The sequence below is a fragment of the Protopterus annectens genome, chromosome 16.part0 (assembly GCF_019279795.1).
Source record: "Protopterus annectens isolate FY-2018-M chromosome 16.part0, PAN1.0, whole genome shotgun sequence".
Taxonomy (NCBI): domain Eukaryota; kingdom Metazoa; phylum Chordata; order Ceratodontiformes; family Protopteridae; genus Protopterus; species Protopterus annectens.
Genome location: NC_056750.1, coordinates 414,555,101 through 414,574,760, shown reverse-complemented (window position 1 = coordinate 414,574,760; position 19,660 = coordinate 414,555,101). Strand labels below are relative to the sequence as shown.

General features: G+C 37.3%; 1 protein-coding gene across 1 annotated transcript in view; it reads right to left on the bottom strand.

Moving 5' to 3' along the window:
• LOC122790418 overlaps window positions 1-19,269 on the bottom strand; it is a 353,039-nt gene extending 333,770 nt beyond the window's left edge. The window contains exon 1 of the mRNA XM_044057941.1: window positions 18,914-19,269. Coding sequence (XP_043913876.1) covers window positions 18,914-19,027 — 114 coding nt within the window. The 5' untranslated portion in view covers window positions 19,028-19,269. The remainder of the gene's footprint in view (window positions 1-18,913) is intronic.
• Between the last annotated feature and the right edge of the window lie 391 nt (window positions 19,270-19,660).

The following is a 19,660-nucleotide window of genomic DNA, read 5'->3' as shown; positions in this document are numbered from 1 at the left end:
TTATATAGCAAAATGCCTGCGCTAATATCACTAAAGGCAAAGACAGCACACACTCAGATGCATGCATGCTTGTCTCCACTAATGTATGCGATTATGACGGTCCCTACTCTGGGCCAGTAATCAAGGAGACTCAATCCTCACCACTGACACTAGTGAGGGACAGCCACTAGGAACAAAAATGGATACATACAGTATTTTCAGATGCTGCTCTCTGCACCAAGCACAAATTCCCTTAAGAGCACAAAGGGAGGATACTACAGACATGGGTCTAGACTGTCGCGCTCTCTCTCTCTCTCTCTCCAGACCCCAAACAAGACTGCACACTGACCACTTTGCCCCTGTTCCAAGTAGTTGACACACACTCTTGGATATTTGATTTTCACACACACACACACACACACACACACACACACACACACACACACACACACGCACACACGCACACACGCACACACGCACACACGCACACACACCTGAGAAAGGCTAACACAGATTTACCAGCTGTGCCCCCTCTGCACAACGCTGCTACCATTCAGCTACTCTAAGGCTCTTACAAGGGTACCAAATTATACGGAGTAAAATTAATACTAATACAAGTGGCAGAGTTTGACCAATGCGGCAAGGCTTTCAGGAGTGGCCACAATGTCACTAAAATAAGCATAAGTACTCTTAAGATGTTAAAAGTATTCTCTAAAAGACCAGCTGCAATGTAAGGTATAGAAATATTTAATAATAAATAATAAAATAGAAAACATGAGAATACTGAATATTTAGTTACAATAAACATTTAGAGTTTCAACCACATGAGATATAAAAAAATAACAGTTGGATTCACACAGATGCAGAAAAACAACACAACTAATATCACTATAATTTCATAACTGACTAAAGAATTACTATTCCCTAGTTAAGTTACTTACAACAGCAAGGTAAGATGAGGTATGAGGTTGTGTGCGATATCTGTGTTAGATCTTTCCTGTCAGGTTCCAAAAAACAAAGTGCTGCTGCAAGAGTTCTGTCATATCTCTCATTATCATCTAAAAATCATTTCAGTACTGGTTATAGAATGACATCACATCATGTCACCTGACTCTGGTACAATATACACAGAGAGCTTTGCCAAGATCTGTTGCAGCATCTGAAAGCTATAAAACAATTTCAAAAACTTCCACCCTTCCAGGGGAGTAATTAGTTAACCCAAAGACAATATAGTAAGATTCCTAGTCCTGGTTTTCCCAGACATTTTTGTCTCTAGCTGCAATCAGACCTGCAAGATAAATTTTTTATGGCCTAAACCAACCCATTTAATTTTCAACCTGTTTTTCAAGATTGGATGGACTGAGATTAACCTCATCCCTTCCAGAATTCTCTGTTAAAACATATATATTTAATCAGTTATAATAACACTGTCTGATGTGCATGTAAAGCTCTTTTCTGTCCAGCAGGACCCACTGTTGATGCATTTTAACACAAGCAACTTTACAAATACATTTTTAACACAAGTATCTGTACAAATCAGTGTGATATTAAAATAACATAAAATTATTTACAAAACTCAACCTAGCTATGCTAGTATAGGTTACATTTGCACTGCCCTACTCTCTCTGGCACAGATGGCACCTACTTCATATCACCACATTGATCCAAGGTTCATGGGGTTCATTAAGTTCACACTATCTTGTGCAATACCTAAAATAGCAGGGAATATAGATTTTTTTTTTTAGAAATTAATTATTATTTTAGTTTATATTTCATAAGAACAAACTAGCAATAGTGAATCTGTCATCAAGAGCAAAGTGTCAAATATATAATGTTTATTGCAAACTCGATAGCAAAAAAATAAAAAGTAGGCAAATGGTCTGCTAAATTAATCTTGAAATATTGGAGCATACCTCTGAAAACCAAGTGAAATTTTCTAGCAAAACATGCCATGACTTTTATTTACGGACTGCACTTAGTGGTTTCAAGTATAAAGACATACGTGACTGTATCATCATGCAGCATGTAATGCTGAATAAGGAAAAAGAACAGCAACAGAAATCTTCCTCATTGAGGAAAAATATTTATAAATGTTTTATGTATGGTGTAATTTTTGACACAGTACAGAGATATTCTGGACACAATGCATTTTTTTTTTTTACCTGGAGTGGACTTCACCATATAGGCGTCTAAGGAACTTGGAGACAAAACTGGGTTGGATTGTACAAATAGGCTTGCAAAGACCCTGATGGTTATTAGCCTACTATAACCCTATGAACTTATATATACATCTATAATGGAAAAATGAGTATAATGCAACATGCCAAAATTCCACAATCAACAGCCCGTAAAACTCAGATCTTTCTTCAGATTTTGAAAGCCATAATCCTGTGTGCCTGTCCTGCATAATACCTGCACGACTGCTGTACCACTACAGCAGTATGAAAGAGCCAGCCTGTAGCACTGCAGAGGTGCCACTGCCAAAGGTCACATGGAAATGTGGTAGTCAGAGTGCGACTAATGCAAACTAGCCAGGTTTTCTTCCATGGAAATTTCACCATCACCGGAATAGCAATGTAGAGTGATACAAAGAATTGCTCTACAGCATTATTTGGGCAGTGAAGTGAAAAATGTGTGCACCATCTTTTTATGGCACACACTCATTAACTTCTTTGGCAGAAGCAGGACTGTTAGTGCTACAGTGGGCAAGTACAGTGAAGCCATCTATGAGTGTGTGTGTGTGTGTGTGTGTGTGTGTGTGTGTGTGTGTGTGTGTGTGTGTGTGTGTGTGTGTGTATTTGTGTTTGCAGTGGCATGCTTGCAACTGCCTGGATGTCTGTGTGCGAGTGATCATGGGTGCTGGTGTGTATGTGCATTCAAACTTGCTTGAGGATACCTGTGTAACTGAACTTCGTGGAGAGGTATGGGGAAAATCATTACAGTTAGACCTAACAGTGCAGTGTTCAATTCAGATGCACAATAGGAAGCCACTAATGGAAGTGATATTGGTATCATATTAATGGGGATTACAGTACTGCTCAAATAGCACTGGTGGCAATAATTATTCTGATTCCATGCCTGTATGTTTACAGCTCTTTGACAGTTCTCAGGAATACTCACATGTAATTATACTTGTATGCTTAAATACAAAATGCACTTAAGATTTTATCTGCAGCTCAGTAGTGAAGCTGACAATTCCACATTGCCATGGTCAGTACAGTTAGTGTTGATGGTGGCATCCGTCCAAAATCAAAAGGTTTCCTGTATGCAAGTTTTGCTTAAAGTGTACTGCCAAGATGTATTCTAACAATGTACTTCATTTTCACCATGCACAGAAGTAATATGCCCACTCCTTACAGAAAATGAATTTAATAGAACATGATAGCTTGCCAAAGACTAATAGATATGCATACCTATTGGTGGTGCATATCAATACAGGGTTATAGTTCTGAAAAAGGTTTACATTTTCTAGTAAAACCTTTTGTACAACAAATCTGGATTTCCTGATGGCTTTCTAATTCTACAGTTTTCTAATTTTCTTCTTCCCTTTGATTAACTCCCCATACAAAAATTCTAACATTAGAAATACTTTCAATTATACACTTCTTTTGTTTATGTTACTCTGTTCTACTCTGTCATTTAGCTATATTTTGATATATACTTTTTATTTATATATTCACTTCTTGTGTTTATTGCAACACTGGGATGGTACCAAAACAATGCCAATTTTAATCAGTGCTCTGACTTGATAACAAAATCAAAGTAAATAACGGGAGGCTCATGATATTGGCTGTTGGGTAGTGCTCTGACTTGGATAACAAATCAAAGTAAATAACAGGGGAGGCTCATGATATTGGCTGTTGGGCTGTAGCCACCCTGCTAAAAACAAATCAAAATATATTAAATTAATTACATTTTATTTTTAAATAAATAGTTGACTTTCTTTTTCTGCTTCAGTGCAGCTCCTCAAAACTCTGCATTACAAAAAGAGAGAAAATCCAAAATTGACTATCATATTGCCAGGCTATTATTAAAACATTAGGCTTTAGGCTTACCAGACCATCATCAGGTTTCATCAGTAAAGGTCAGAACCAACAGAAGCACTGCCCTCTCTGATCTACTACATGAAGCAGAAAAAGCCCTTTCCCATTTGCTCAAGCTGTCTCATGTTAAGGTACAAGCAGGTGTGTGGGAATATGTTTTTAATGAATTTTTTTTCAGGAATGCTGTCTGCTATTCCCAGCATGTAGCAAGAAGATAAGGTAAGTACTTAAAAGTGTGTATATAAACTCTCTCCTTCCTATTGCATCATATTGTAGTCCACATTTTTAGAATGTCCAGATTTTTGGTCTGTTCCAAATAGTTTTATGTCAAATCACTGATGATTGAAATGAAATAATTATATATATTTGCATTTCAGACTTCATATCTTTCAGAATATGGATGCTAATGCTAAATCTGTTATGCTGATTTTGGGTCTTTGCCACTTCATTATTGTTGGCGCCATCTAGAATTCTTGGGGAAGGAACTTCAGAGGTGTGGTGGTGGTGGGGGTCATAGAAAGTTCCAGCTGTGATTTTTGCCTCATATTTTGGTCTCTGTTCATGTAAAATATGAGGTTCAGACAAATCAACGAGGACTGCAATTACTAAATAATGACAGACATTTGAGTTTCAGAAAAAAACATAATACTACAGAGCAAGCCTGTTATTCTAGCAATGTTCTAAGTATGCGAGGACAATATCTGCCTCTTATTTTAGTACTTTTTCCTTTGTTATTTTTTTTAGATTTCTCTGTGACTGTGTTGAGAGGTATTTGGTAGCAGTGAGTCAAACACTATATTCTGATAGTGACTTAAAAAGATAAAGTCTTGTGCTGCGATTAGTCATGTATTTGTTCATTCAAATGCTCACAATCAAACATCAGAGGTTTACAGTCATAGTCATGTAAGTGGGTTGTAATTGGTATGTGTATGTATACACAAGTCTGTATATCTATTTGTGGGGGTGTAGATGCTCTCAACTGTCCATAATTTTGCATAACATTTCTGATTTTTTGACTAACATTTTGCTCTTTTCCTCAAAAAGTTTGTCTTTCTTTTCTGACAAATTAATAAGGATTGCAGTCATTAAATAATAGTAACACATATACGAGTTTCAAAGCCTTCTAAAAACATGTTAATGCAAAGCATGTTTGTTATTTTAACAAGTTTCTAAATATATAAAAGACAATAGCATTCTCCAATTTTGGTCCTTTGTCCATTATTATTTTTTAAAGTTCTCCTTGATTTTTGAGCTATGCAAATGAGGCATATGTGGGGGAGGGGCTTGCAGCCTGTTGTACACTGTATTCTGGCAGCAGTGAGCTGAGGAGGTAAATACCTGTGTGACAGTTATTTATATATTTATTCATTCATTTGATTGCAATTAGACATCTATAATCAGTCACACAGGTGGCTGAAATTGATGGTTACATCTGTGTGAGTGTTAAAATTAATGTAGCCAGTTATCTTTATTTTATTGCATTCTGACATCTCAATAATGTTGGCTTTAATTGCTGGGTACAGGGGCTGTCTGCTGATGAAAGTGACTGACATTGTTGTCATTTGTTCAGTTTAAACAGTCATTATTCTGGCTTTGCAGAAGTATGGATATGTATGGTGCTTTTTTAAGAAGCTAGCTAGATTACTGGGTCTATTTTAACACAATCAAATGTCTGGGGTGTATAGTTAATAAAGTGGATTTAATTAAGGAGTATGGATGAGTACAGGGATGGTCTCTGATGAAAATGACTGTGTGTCTAAAGTGAAGGGGTTGCAACAGATCTAAATGGCATAAACTGACCATATTTTTTTCACTTTCCATCTCATTCAGGCATGAGTGTTACCTAATAAGTAACGGTCTGTGGTGGTCTAGGTAAGATGAGTGTGTACCAGCAACTGATCATTTTAGTTTTATTTATTTATTTATTTATTTCAGTTTGTTAACCGGGAAAGTTCATTGGGCCAAGGTAGCCCGTTTTCAATGAAGGCCCGAGGAGAAAAGCTCTAGATGAAAGACAGTATGAGAACAACAGTTTAACATTCAATATACAGCAAGGCATGATTTTACATATCTTGAAATATATGCGCTGAGTCAATCACTTATACGATATTAGCCAAAACAATAAATTTATGTTCATTTAATACACTACATGTATTTAGGCAAAGGAATTTTAGAGAGATGAATTGAAGCAGTGGCAGTAGAACAGAATAGGGATAGGTATCAGGAATCTGGTAGGGTGAGTACAGGAGCACTCACAGAGGGAGTAGAGGTTAGAGTGGAGTAGTGTTTTAAAGGATGGTAGGTTAGGGGTAGTTCTAATGTAAGGGGGAAGAGAGTTCCAAAATCTGGCAAGGGGGAATGATAGTAGAAGTCGCCCTGGTGCGTGTAAAGGCTTGTAAAGTTCTAAGAGGTTCTGATTTGTGGATCTAAGTGTTCTATGTGACTGGTGAAGTTTTAGGGAAGAGGAGAGTGATGGACAGTTAGAAGGTTTGAAAATTAGCTTGTGTGCTGTAGTTAGTTGAATGAAATTTAGGTAGCTTGGGAGTTCCAACCAATTTAGAGCATGTAGGGAGTGGCAACGGTGAGTAGAGCATTTGGATCCTGTGGCAAACTTTGAACTTTTGTTATAACATGAGGAAAGTTTAGATTTTAGGGATGATTGGAGGTTAGAGAGTAGCGGAGCTCCATACAAAAGGGAGGATAGGAGGTAGATAGGACTTGTCTAGAAGACAGAGAAAGGTAGCACCTGTGTCGATAAAGCATATCAAGTTTTTGATGAGTCTTTTAATATTGGTTTGTAGGTGGATATCCTATTTTAGCTGGTCATCGATGGTTTATAAGTGTTTTATAGTATGTTTTGTATGGGGAACTATTTCAATAGCTGTTTTGTTTAGGCTAAGTATAGAGGAGGATGTTTTGTCAGGAGCAGTATGTCTAGAAGGGGTAAAGATCATTATTTTAGATTTGGAGGCATTTAGGGCTAGCTGATTGTCAGGCATCCAGGACTCAGTGGAGGAGAAGGCTTCTTGCATAAGGTTTATTAGTAAAGGAAGAGTTGTGGCTGAGCAGATGATAGTGGAGTCGTCTGCCTTTTGCACCAGTTTAGCATTGGGGATCTTTTGGTGGAAATCATTGATGAAAACGTTAAATAGTAAAGGACCCAAAATACAGCCTTGGGGTACACCTGTTGGGGTGTGAAGGAAAGAGGAAGTGCAGTGGTTCCATTTTACAGCTTGTTCCCTGGCTGAGAGATAGCTGGAGAACCATTTGATAGAAGAAGAGGAGAGATTAAGATGGGAGAGTTTAGAAAGTAGAAGCACATGAGAGACAGTGTTGAAAGCTTTAGATAAGTCGAGGAGGAGCATAGAAAGCTTTAGATAAGTCGAGGAGGAGCATAGAAACTATGTTCCCAGAGTCACAAGCAGAGTTAATGATTTCGAGGAAGGAAAGAGGGGCAGTGGTGGTGCTATGTCCTGGTATAAACCCGTGTTGGGTAGGAGTTAGGAGTTGGTTGTCCAATAGGTAGGGTAATACTTGGAGATGAATAAATTTTTCAAGTATCTTAGAGATAGCGGATAGGATAGCAATAGTGCGAAAGTTGGAGATTGAACAGTTTGTACCTCCTTTATGGAGGGGGGTGATGAAGACTTTTTTTCCAGAGGTATGGTACATAGGACTCCTGAATGGAGCAATTGATTAGGATGCTGATTGTGAGGGTTATGCCATCAGCAGCTAGTTGGAGAAATTTGGATGGAATGTCATCTGTGGCATTAGAGCAAGGTTTTAACTTTTGTAGGAGCTTTTTATAGTGTGGGTAGGAATGGATTTGAGAGTAAAAGGGGAGGACTTAGGGTTCATGGATGTTAAGTTTTTGTTATCAGTTAAGTTGGAAGGATGTTGTTAGGGAAAGAAGAGGTGAGTTTGTCTATGGAGTCAATGAAAAAGGAGTTAAATTGGGTAGCTAGGTGGAGGTCTGGTGTGTTTGGGTCGGGGTAAGGGTTCTCTTTTTTGCCTGGGGATAATATTGATGAAATATTATTCCACATTTTTCTGGAGTTGGTTTTATGATTATTTTGAAGTTTAAGGTAGTAGGATTTGCGGTCAGTGGCTATTTGTTTTTTTACTTGATTTCGCAGTTGCTTGTATTCGGCAAGAGAGTTGGGAGTATTTCTAGATTTTATCTCGGTGATGCACAAGTAGTTTTGTGTCTTTAGTTAGCCAGGGGGCTGTTTTGGATCAGAGTCTTTTGGTTCTACTGGGGGTGAAGTGGTTAAGTATATCAGTGAAAATTCTATTGAAATGAGAGACTGCGGCATCTAAAGGGAAGGACTTTAAGAGGGTTCCAGTCTATCTGTTTTAAGGTATTAGAGAAAATTAGGGGGTTGAAGTTTTGCATGTTGTGGGTGGTAATATGTCTGTGTTGAAAGAGGATGGTGGAGGGGGAATGGCATATGTAGGCAGGGAGATGGTCACTAAAGGAGTCTGCGAGAGTACCACTATCAGAAACTTGGTTTGGGTGGGAGACATGTATCTAGTCAAGGATGCTACCTGTGGTGTAATCTTTATTTGGTCTAGTAGGGTTTTTGATTAGCTGTGTGAATTGATATAGGTTGATGCTTTGAGAAGGGGTAGATGAGTCAATGGAAGACCAGTTTATGTTGACATCGCCTAGGATTATAGTCTCACTATTTATGTTGGAAGTGAACCAGGAAAGAATATCTTCCAGTATAGGGATATTGTTACCAGGAGGAATGTACAGGGAGGCAATGCATAAAGTTTTATTGTTATTTACTTTGAGAAGGGCGAGGGCTAGCTCGGCGGTGTCATATGAGGGTATGGGCTTAATATACCGTGTTACTGTTAAGGAGGAGGAGAAGAGTAAGGCTACTCCTCCACCTTTCTTTTGAGGTCTGTCACTTCTTATAAGTTTATAGTTAGGGGGAATAATTTCGGTATCTTTTATGTGTGGTTTTAGCCAGGTTTCTGTAATAGAGACAATATCAGGTTTGTTATGAGAGATCCAGGCGTGAAAGGAAGGTATTTTATTACAAAGGCTCCTGGCATTAAGTGTGGCAAGGAGAAGAGATTTGTGGTGCAGGGGAGAGCTATGTGAATGTGGTTTAGAAGTGGAGTTGTATGAAGGCCCTGGGTTATGGTGTATGTCTCCAGAATGGCGGAGGAGGGTGATAAATTTTGAGTAGAGTATGGATAGGTATCCATTTTCTAATGGGTCATAAGTGTAGATATTGGAACCTAATGAGGTGAGTTTGGTGGGTATGGGAAGTGGTTTACTAGGGGTAAGGAAGAGCTTCCTTTGAAATAGAAAAGATTCATTATGTTTGTAGAGGTGGGGGGAGGCTTGGGTTGTAAAGGGAAAGTCTTTTTTAATGTAAATCGCAGTTGTATGAAAGGGAGGGGAGTGGTGAAACTGTGGGAGACTAGTAAGGTAGAGTAAGCAGAAGAGGATTAGGCTTAGAAATAAGGGTATTAGAGCACAGGCAGATTTTGTTTGCATGGTGGGAGACAGAGTACGAGTTAAGTGAGAAGGATGTGTAGGAAGAGAGATGGTCAAGTTTGAGAGAAGAGGATTGGAATGAAATGTGTGAGGGTGTATTCACAGGGATATAGAAGGGTGGAGTGGAGGGGGGAAAGGCAGTTGTAGTAGTGAGTGGATAAGGAGTAAGTGGGGGATAATATTTGGAGGGTTTGGCTACTGGCTATCCTGATAGGATGCATGCACTAATTACCTAGTAGGGATAAGGTTGTTGTGACTTTCAGCTTTTCCCGGTTAGGGGTCGCCACAGTGGAACACCAGTCCACTAATGATTGGTAGTTGATTCTTACGTGCCGAGTTACCAGCCCTGACGCACAACCTTCAACGAAGGTACACCCATTCACGCACGTCTCCACGCAGAAGACGCTCTACCTGAGAATCGAACCAGACAGCGTCTGACTGTGAGGCGACAACGCTACCGCAGCACCACCAGGTACAGTCAGTTATTCAGTAATTATTGAGGCAAGCAAGTTACATAAAAGTATACACCATCCCTCGCCGTCTAATCCAAATCAAACACCCACTGGAAAAATACAATGTCCGCTGATCTCACAAAGTACATACAGTTGAAAAAACAGAAAATGTCAAACATCCCATTCATTAGAACATTAATTAGGCCAGACCTAGATACAAAAATGTCCTAGGTAATAAGCTCACACAGGAATCCTAAACCTTTTTCTCCAGTAGTTTGCTTACTTTGATCCTCGGGCCTCTCATTCGAATTCCCCTTCCAAAAATCTTTTCTTCTAAAGCTGGAACTTGAAAGGAGGTCTATAGGTCACATTTGTCCAAACATAAAGGAACTGTGGACAACACAGAACTTTTTTCAGACTGCATCTCCGTTTTCAATGTCAAGAATAAATGGTGACTTCTGAGTATCTCGTATCCAAAAAAACATTTGCTTCTGAATTCCACATTCATCAGTAAAGTTCTTGTCCTGCTTAGATGACAGCTTGCTCCAGCTATTTCTTTCCCCAGGCAATGTCTGTCTTGTTTCCTGATTTTGGACTCTGTTCCTGACCACTGGGCAAAGAGGTGGAGATGCACGTGTGCAGTAATGTATGACCAGAGTGTCACATCAAGTAGTGTTGACATTGAACAGTACATGGTTCTCTGTTTGAGATTTTAGCTGTGATGCCTTCTGTGCGGAGTCTGCATGTACTCCTTGTCTCGTTGTGGGTTTTATAAATGTGCTTTCATTTCTTCATCCAGATGTTCAGTTTATGACACAAGCCTCTAGTTATTTGTGCTTTTACTTTCTTCACTATCTAACACCACAGGGTACACAGAATGTAATTATCTTTGTTTTGGAGGCAACACATGGATAGCATTTATTCAGTGATCAGCTCCACACATGCTTCCTCAGGTCAATTTCAAACAGGTTCAAAAACTTAGTCACATGACCATCTAAGAAACAGTCTTAAGAGATACTCCAGCTCTGTTGCAACACTTTTAAAACAGGTTTTATGGTGCTGGTTTCATTCAAGCTAGTGTATATATCAGCCTGTAATTTATTTATGCAAGTGTATTATGTTCTTTCCACTTTTGTTACAATATCCCCACCGCTAATGGATGTAATTATTATTTGCAACACCATACATTTAAATTGATCTCCTTCTCCTTTCACTTCTATATGTTTAGGTATAGCATTAATCGATATTTTCCTTCTTATATCTGATAAATTCCATTATTTGGCTGTATAAAAATATCATTAGGTCATTCTCTTAAAAACTTGCAAAATGGACAATTATAATAAGGCAATGCTCCTTCACTTATTGTATACTCACTGAACGATTCAGTTGCTTTTTAATACATAGCTAACCAAAATGTGGTACATCATCTATAATTTTGTTCTTTTAAGGCATCAATGCAGTCTAGTATATGCCAATGTCTTTTTATAGTGCCTACTATTCCCCTTGTATGTTAATTATACTTTATTTATCTATTAAAGTTATCTTTAATAACATCCTGTTGTCTAACTATACCTACATTATCAGAATATATAGAGCTACATCCATACCATCATTCTTGTATAAATTTGCTGATATTGTATATTTAAATCATCATATTTCTATGCCCTGGTTTCAAAATTCATCATAATCTCCAATAATTGTTCATTCATCAAATCATTATTTGTATTTTATATAGCCACTCATAATATCGGATTCTTGGAAATATTAGAAAACATAAAAGAAGGATGCATACTTATTCTATGTAGTAATGTTTTCTTTTTAAACTTCCTTTCTATAAATAGATGTTACTATACTTCCATCAGTTTGTTTAAATAACAAACATCTGAAAAACGTATTTCATCTGAAGGAAAAAAAAGCTTTAAAATCTACTGTAGTTGTAATATAATCTATAAAATAATTTATTTCATCCTTATTTCCACTCCAAACCATAAAAATATTGCCCTCTTATAAAAACAAATTTTAGATTTGTATATATTTCCATCTGAATAAATAAATTCACCCCCCACCCCCACACGGCCAGTACAATATTTGCATAAATATTGGCCACAGGGGGTATCCATTGCAACACCCTTTTTTCTGAAAAAATGGTGTACTATTACATATAAAAACAATTTTTTAAAATAATATCAAGAATGTTACATACAGTATTTATTGCCATATTATCTAAAGTAGTGTTCTTACTTAAAAATAATATTCAAGAATCAATACCATATCCATGAGGTATAGAAGTAAAAAGGGAATCTATATCCAAAGTTAGCATTAAATACTGTCGTGTAGTTCTGTCAAAAAAATCAGGAGTTGTCCTTTTCACCCAAGACACCATTTAGTTGGTTTCCACATTCTTAGAAAGAGGTTTAGTTATCCATGCTCTAGCTACATCTATAGGTCTCATTGGAGATTTTTTTACATTTTTATGGATTTTTCACAGACCATAAAACAGGTTTCACAGGAAGGAAAGAAGATATGAAAATAATTCATTTGTTCACTAGATATACAATTTTCCAAATGCATCTTATGTACTGCAGTATTTACAGTATTATGATTTTATCCACTTGAATTCTATTTATTTCCAAATATGTATCAGAATTTTCTAATAAGTAGACACTTGTATTATAACAACTCTTATTCAGGATTACCTTCACTCTTCCTTTGTCTGTATTTTTATAACTGTATTATTTTTCATAACAGTCTCCAAAGCATTTCTTTCACTCATGGTTAAATTATGAAACAAAGATGTTCTTTTCATATACAAATTATGTATATCCATATTACAAGTCTTTTGAAAGGGTTTAGAGGATTGCCATTAGGAATGCAGGTACTAGAACTTTTACATATGTTTTTCTTCAGAAGCATTATAAGGAAACAAAAGTTTCAGATTTAATAAAAGTATAAGTGGTCTCAAATCAGTCAATGAATTACTTATGTTACCATTAGCCATTGGTCTGAAGGGCATACCTTTATGAAATTCTGAACATTCATCAATGCTTAGCTTATTCAACAAATTGTAAACTATATTATAGTCATCCAAGTCTTTTGCTGTTCCAACCTGTTCCTTGTCTGATATCCTCTGCCCCTTCCTCTTTTTTCTGACCTCTGTCACTCTGCCATGTCATCATTAAAGGGTCATTTTGAAGTAGAGTTGGAAAATCCAGAAGATCAAGTGTAACTAAATTAGTATTCACTGTTGTTTTTGCTGTCCCTCGATTATCTACCATATCCACAGATTCAGTCACTTTATTAGAAGGACTTTGAGTATCGCTAACAGTGGCAGCTGTACCTCATCCCATTTGTTATTGTTGACATTGATTATGCCCACTCATCCTTGGGCAAGAAAAAAGCATTACTTTTTTTTTTCAAATCCTGAATGTCCCTCTGTAATTTTCTCCTTTTTGTTGCTATAAGACTCTGTCAAAAGTCAAAATATGATCTAATAGGTTATTCACCTCACATGAGCAAGCGGAAAAATTTGTATGGGAAGTAATTTTATTCTGTAATTCAGTAATACCTTTCTTTAATTGCCTTTGATTGTCTCAAAGAAATCATTCATAGTCTTCTTATAATCAGTTACACATTTAATATTCATTAATTGCCATCTCCTCAGTAATTCTAGATGGGTATCACCATATGTGGACATTTTTAATATACGAAGAACTCTTGGGATGATATTAAGTGAAATATAAGCTTCAAAGCTAAAATGCTGCCATTAAAGTGTTTTAAAGGTTTGTAATTGTGTTTTAATTTCTGAAACAAAATGCTCCAAATTCAACAGAGTCTGTTTCATTTTTATCATTAGATACAGTCTTTTTGTTTCCAATAAAGACTAACCCTTTGTTAAGAGTCCATAAAACACTGTTGAAACCTGGGGTTTGCCACCATACCTCCCAACCATACTGATTTACTCAGTTTTTACCGTGTTTTGGGGTCCAAATGAAGGGGTGTCAAAATTCCCAAGTGTCATCCCTTTATTTCCGATTTCCCTTTTGATTTCAATATCCGCACTGTTGACGCTGATGTCATCACGTGCGCGATGATGTCTGGGCTACCAGCCAGTCGGAATTGAGCGGAGGGAGCTCACATCATTTCCGGCTGGCTGCAAATGCAAGCGGGATGTTTAGACAGGTTATGAAGTATATGCGAGAAGCTTTATGGAATCAGCAGTATGTTCCGAATGCGGGCGGGAAGAGTTTGGAATCAGAACTTGTTTGGCAGAGGTTTATGGATATATGCTATGTGAGCTGGAATCAGAACGTGAATGCGAGAGCTTAACGGCTCTTCTATTTGAAGTAAGGTGCTATTTGCAGGTGTGTGTGTGTATTTGTGAAAATGCCCCCCCATTCAATATACCTGGTGGCTAGAGGTACTCAGGCTCAAACCCTGTACCTTCAGTACAGGGTAAAAAGACCCTAAATTCCCTAGCCACCACCACTTGTGAGCTTTGCCTAGATTGTTTGTACCAAGACTTGAGAGCTATAGTGAGAACTGAATTTGTATTCCCCCAGGTATTTTCTGCTAAGAGTTGAGAGCTATAGTGACAATTGAATTTGTATTCCCCAGGTTTTATGTGCTGAGTTGAGAGCTATAGTGAGAACTGAATTTGTATTCCCCCAGGTTTTTTCTGCTAAGAGTTGAGAGCTATAGTGAGAACTAAATTTGTATTCCCCCATTATTGGCTTTGTTTGTCCAGGTGTTTTGTGCTAAGAGGTTGAAAGCTGTGGTGAGAAATGAGAAACGAATTCACTAAATGATAGCCAGTAAGTTTCAGTCTTCCTATGTTTCAGGAAGCTGCTGATTTAGCATAGTGGTATGTTGCGCTGACTGTAGTGCATTGCGTCCTGGGTTCAAGACTTACTAGTGAAATGCATGGTGGTAACAACATTTTATTCTAGCAACTTTACAAAATTATACAAGCAATGTTTAAAATGTGTCCCTGGTTTTCGACCCTTTGCCCCCCCCCCCCCCAAAAAAAAATGAAATTGAAAATGTGTGAGAAACTATGCAAAATGCCTATGGCTTACATTGCTTTCATTCTATTTATAGTGTGGGTGTGGAAGTAGACTTTTATGATGGAAAATGTTCTGAATGGGCAGTTTTGGCATTATTGGTTCATGCATTTTGTTTCATTGCCTACAGTACAGTCTACTGGAAAAATGTTTAAACAATACATTTAAAATGCACTCTAACAAGTGTGCTACATTATACAAGGAATATAATTTAATAAAGTCAGGAAGGTGCATCAAAGAAAAGAACACATGTATGTTTCTTGTTTTGTGTGCAAGGGGCCGATGATTTGTAAACAGCCCAAAGGTAATCTTTATCCACCACTGACCAGATGCATTTTCTTTGGATGCGGTGTGGGTTTCAATGCCGTTTCAATTAATGCAAGTTTCAAGGGCAGACAAGTTTTAATGCCAAGTCTATTTTCATTGTGAGACAGTATTGCTTTTACCAGATGTGTATTAGTGTTTGTGCATTGTTGTGCTGTAAAAATAAAATCCAAATAATCATTTGTAGAAGTAAAGCAGTGTGCACACATTAGTGTTTATGGTAAATGGGGCAAAAGAGCCAGCTAATGGGACATCGGAGTGGCTGCTGGGGGACTTTGGTGCCATATTTTGGTTGCCTGTTCTTCAGTTTGCGTTTGAAAGTTGGTATGCCACAATTCCATTGGAGTGGGTGAGGTTACGTAATTATGTATGCAAATTAGATGTTAATCAGCGTACAGATTTGTACCAATTTTTCATGGGCCTTGTCCAGATTTTTGATGTTTTTAGGTTGAGAGGTATGTTTGCCACTCTATGTATATCTCCAGTTGCTCTTTGCAAATACAAGGAATACATTTATAGTGTTGCAAATAATATGTACAGCCATTAAAGATGGGAATATTGTGACAAGAATGGAAACAGTAGAATATAATTGCATAAATGAATTGCAACCTGATATATATGTTGATTTGAATGAAACCTTCACCATAAAACCTATTTTTGAAAGTGTTGCAACAGAGATTTTAGTTTTTAGGATAGGAATGGTGTATCTCTTTAAGGCTGTTTCTTAGATGAATTCATGTGACTAGTTAAGAGATTTTAAAGCTGTGTGTTTGAAACTGTCTGAAATTGATCTGAGGAAGCATTATTGTGAAAATGTGGAGCTGTTGTGAGGTTGTCTGTTGCTTTTCAGTCTTGGAATCGTTTATCCTGCTCAACATTTACCTGCTTGAGCTTTCTACCTTTTTTTTTTTTTTTTGGAATGGTAGGAAGTCAGGCACTATTACCAGATACGATTTATTTATCCTTGCAAGAATCTGTCTTCTCAACTTGTGGGGAATTATAAGGTTTTGTTGGCCTTGAACATTAATCTTTAGATACATCTTTTTCCTTTAAAAAACATGAGACTGAATTTCTTTCCTTACTTGTGATTGTTTTTGGTCAGGCCATCATAAGACCAAAAGGTTGTTAGCTTCCAGAAATCAAATGTTATGAGACTATGATGCACTGCCAATCATATGGAAAACAATGACTTCTGGGGGCCTAGCAGCCCTCCAGGCCCATCTTAATTCAGTCTCTTTCTCCAGACTTATTATAGTTGAGTCCTAGCCTGTTTGTCTTACTTTTTAACTCCTCATCATGCTTTTAAACACAGACTAAGTGTGAAACAAAATTGGATGGTTTGGGGACAGAATGGGGGGAACAGGAGAGAGGTATGGGGAAGTGCATGCACTTAAAGCTGGCCTTGTTGATTGCAGTTTGATATCTGTGTATATATTCAGTAAAGTAGTTATAATGAGTGGGTACATACTGAGGCAATATGTTGCTTGATCATAGGCAATGGTCAATGGCCTGCTGCAAGAGAGCCCCACCCATTCATTTGTTTCCTGCAGCCCCCCTTCCCTTGAAGTCACCAATTGCCACTGGTAAATAAACACACAGGCAGACAGAAAAATAGATGGATGGAACTACAGACTGAAAGATGTTAAACCTACTCCTGCTGTGCTTTTGGTAGAGATGTAGTGGAGTAGCTAGATGCTGAATTTTTTTATACCAGTTCAAACTCCCATATCAAGTTGTCTTCTTTTCTTTTTATATGAAAATTTCAAATGATTGGCAACATCACATTCAAGATATATAAATAATTCCTATGATCCAAACGGAACAGTATATTTATGATTTTACATGTTTGCCTTATGAAAAAAATGTGCACGTTTGATTCTGCCCTACTAGCATATGCTCTTTTTAATAGTCTGGTCCTCCTATGGCTTTGAAGAAGATTCCACCCACATACACATTTTTACACAGCTCCTGTCAGTACAGTGTGCAAACTTTTTAATTATAACCAAATGACAGAACTTCTTCGTTACATTCATATACAGATTCTTCTAGAAAAATAAACCACTTTTTGACTGGATACAATCCAATATTTGACTCTTATTGAGTGAATGAATGAAAGAAATTATGACCATAGTAATGTATTTTTCTTGTCTCAAGACACAGAAATGCACAAAAAATGACAAGCCAGACCAACAATTGGTTACTTCCACACACAGAATGCTTCTATACTTCCACAGAAGATTAACTAGTTTCTGACTGGGTCCATGTTTGATTTTGATAAAGTGAAAACAATTCTGGAAAAAACAAAGACCAACACACACTGCAGATACATCAGATGTAGGTTTAAACCTGCTTAGGTCCTTATATTGAAGCTCCAATTACAATAAAAAACAGTTATAAATCAAGTGATGCAATACAATAACTAAACACATGACGTCGTAAACATAATCATAACTGATCTTGCAAAGATGTGTCTTTAGGGACCTCTTAAAACCAGACATTGTGGTGGCTCTCATCCACTAGGGAAAAACTTCCAAAAGCAATTAGCTTGATCACTAAAGAAAAATATGCCTGACATTTCTCAGTGCACTCTAGGAGCTTCAAACAATCCCAGGATTGATGGATGCAAGGATATAAAAGGGTTTTATAGTACCAAGAGTTCTATGAGGTAAGGTTACCCATAATGTATAAGGCCAAATACACTAGCACCAAAACACTGAAGATATATAATATCAGAGGTGACAACTGTTGGCTTCACAGAAGTACTATTTTGGTATCTTTAAGTTCATCCATCCAACCTCAACCCTTTTTCCCATTTTTGCAAATAAACTGTCAAGTTCTGTATTAGTTGCAACCAATCACTTTCAATTTATTGAAGCTCCTGGTATAGGGAGTTTCAATAGTACAAACAAAATGAGATGAGGGTATGCACTATCACAGAAAGGTCCTTTTAAGTAAAGAAACACATGACATATACAATATTCCTTACAAGGTAACAAGATAATTTCACAAAAGAAGTCATCTGTACCCTCAATGTGAGTCTGTCGTCAATAAAACATATCAAGAGTTTTAACTTTAAATCAACAAATTTGAGTCTGCTATCACCATAAATAATATTGTAAGTTAAAACTGGACAGCTGGAATGGTAGTGTGGATAGCCATTGCCAAGGTTTTGAAAGGAAAGCAGACTAGGGTCATGTCCGTTTAAAAAGTCTGCTATCTTTAAATGTAGACCAATAAAGTTTCTGGTGGGGAACGAGTAAGAAAAAGTTCACTGAAAGGAAAATTAAGGCGCATGATGCTATAACGTGTTCTGCTTACAGCCAGAAAACTAAACGTGCAAGTGTGAACTCACTGATTAAACAATGATTAAAAAAGTCTACATGGCGATAATATTAGTTATAATAAGATTGTCCTCAAAAAAGACATCAGAAAATACTAAGAAAGAAGATAATTAACTGGAGATGTACAAAATGTAGTGGTATGTTTACGTCTCCGACATTCCTTTTATTTGCCTATATTAGAACCACGTTTTAGTATTACCTGCTTTGACCCTTTTAATCCGCTTTTCCCTTTTACTTCACCTCGTCGATCTTGCCCTTCCTCTCCACTTGACTTTACAGAGGGCTTGTTGGCATTCTCTGACGCCTCTTCCATTCCCAAAGGACTGGCAATTCCAAATTATTTAGCTGTAAATCAACTCCTTTCTATTCATAGGGAACTTGCACCTGCTGCATCAGGTAACTTCCAGCCGAAATTAACGCATTTGTTTGTTTAGTTTGCCTCAGCAGCAACCTGCGGAGAGCTTACTGACTGGTTGTTAGGGCTGCACTGGGCGCCTCTGTCCCATTGGACGATGTACTCTCTCGTAGTTTTAGTCGGTACATACTACGAACTGGAATCTTATTTTTATCTCTCTTGTTTAGGTATTGCAGACACAGTTGGACATATAACAATTAGCTCTTAAGTAGACAGTGAACTCTGACATACTCTCAACTGTACAGATTTTCACAGAATGTTCAGATTTTTATCTGATGTGTTTGGCACAGTTTTCATAAAATCGTGGTTTTGTGATAAATTAGTGGCAAATCATTAAACACTAAATTAATCAGAGACGTTTGAGTTTCAGACTTCATGCCCTTCAGAAAATTCATGCTAATATAAAACCTGTTATTCTATCAACTTTCTAAGTTTGTAAAAGCAGTATTTCAAAATTGTCCATATTTTTGGGCCTTTGTCCCACTTTTACTGATAGCTTTGTCCAGATTTCTTGCTATAAGATGTCGAGAT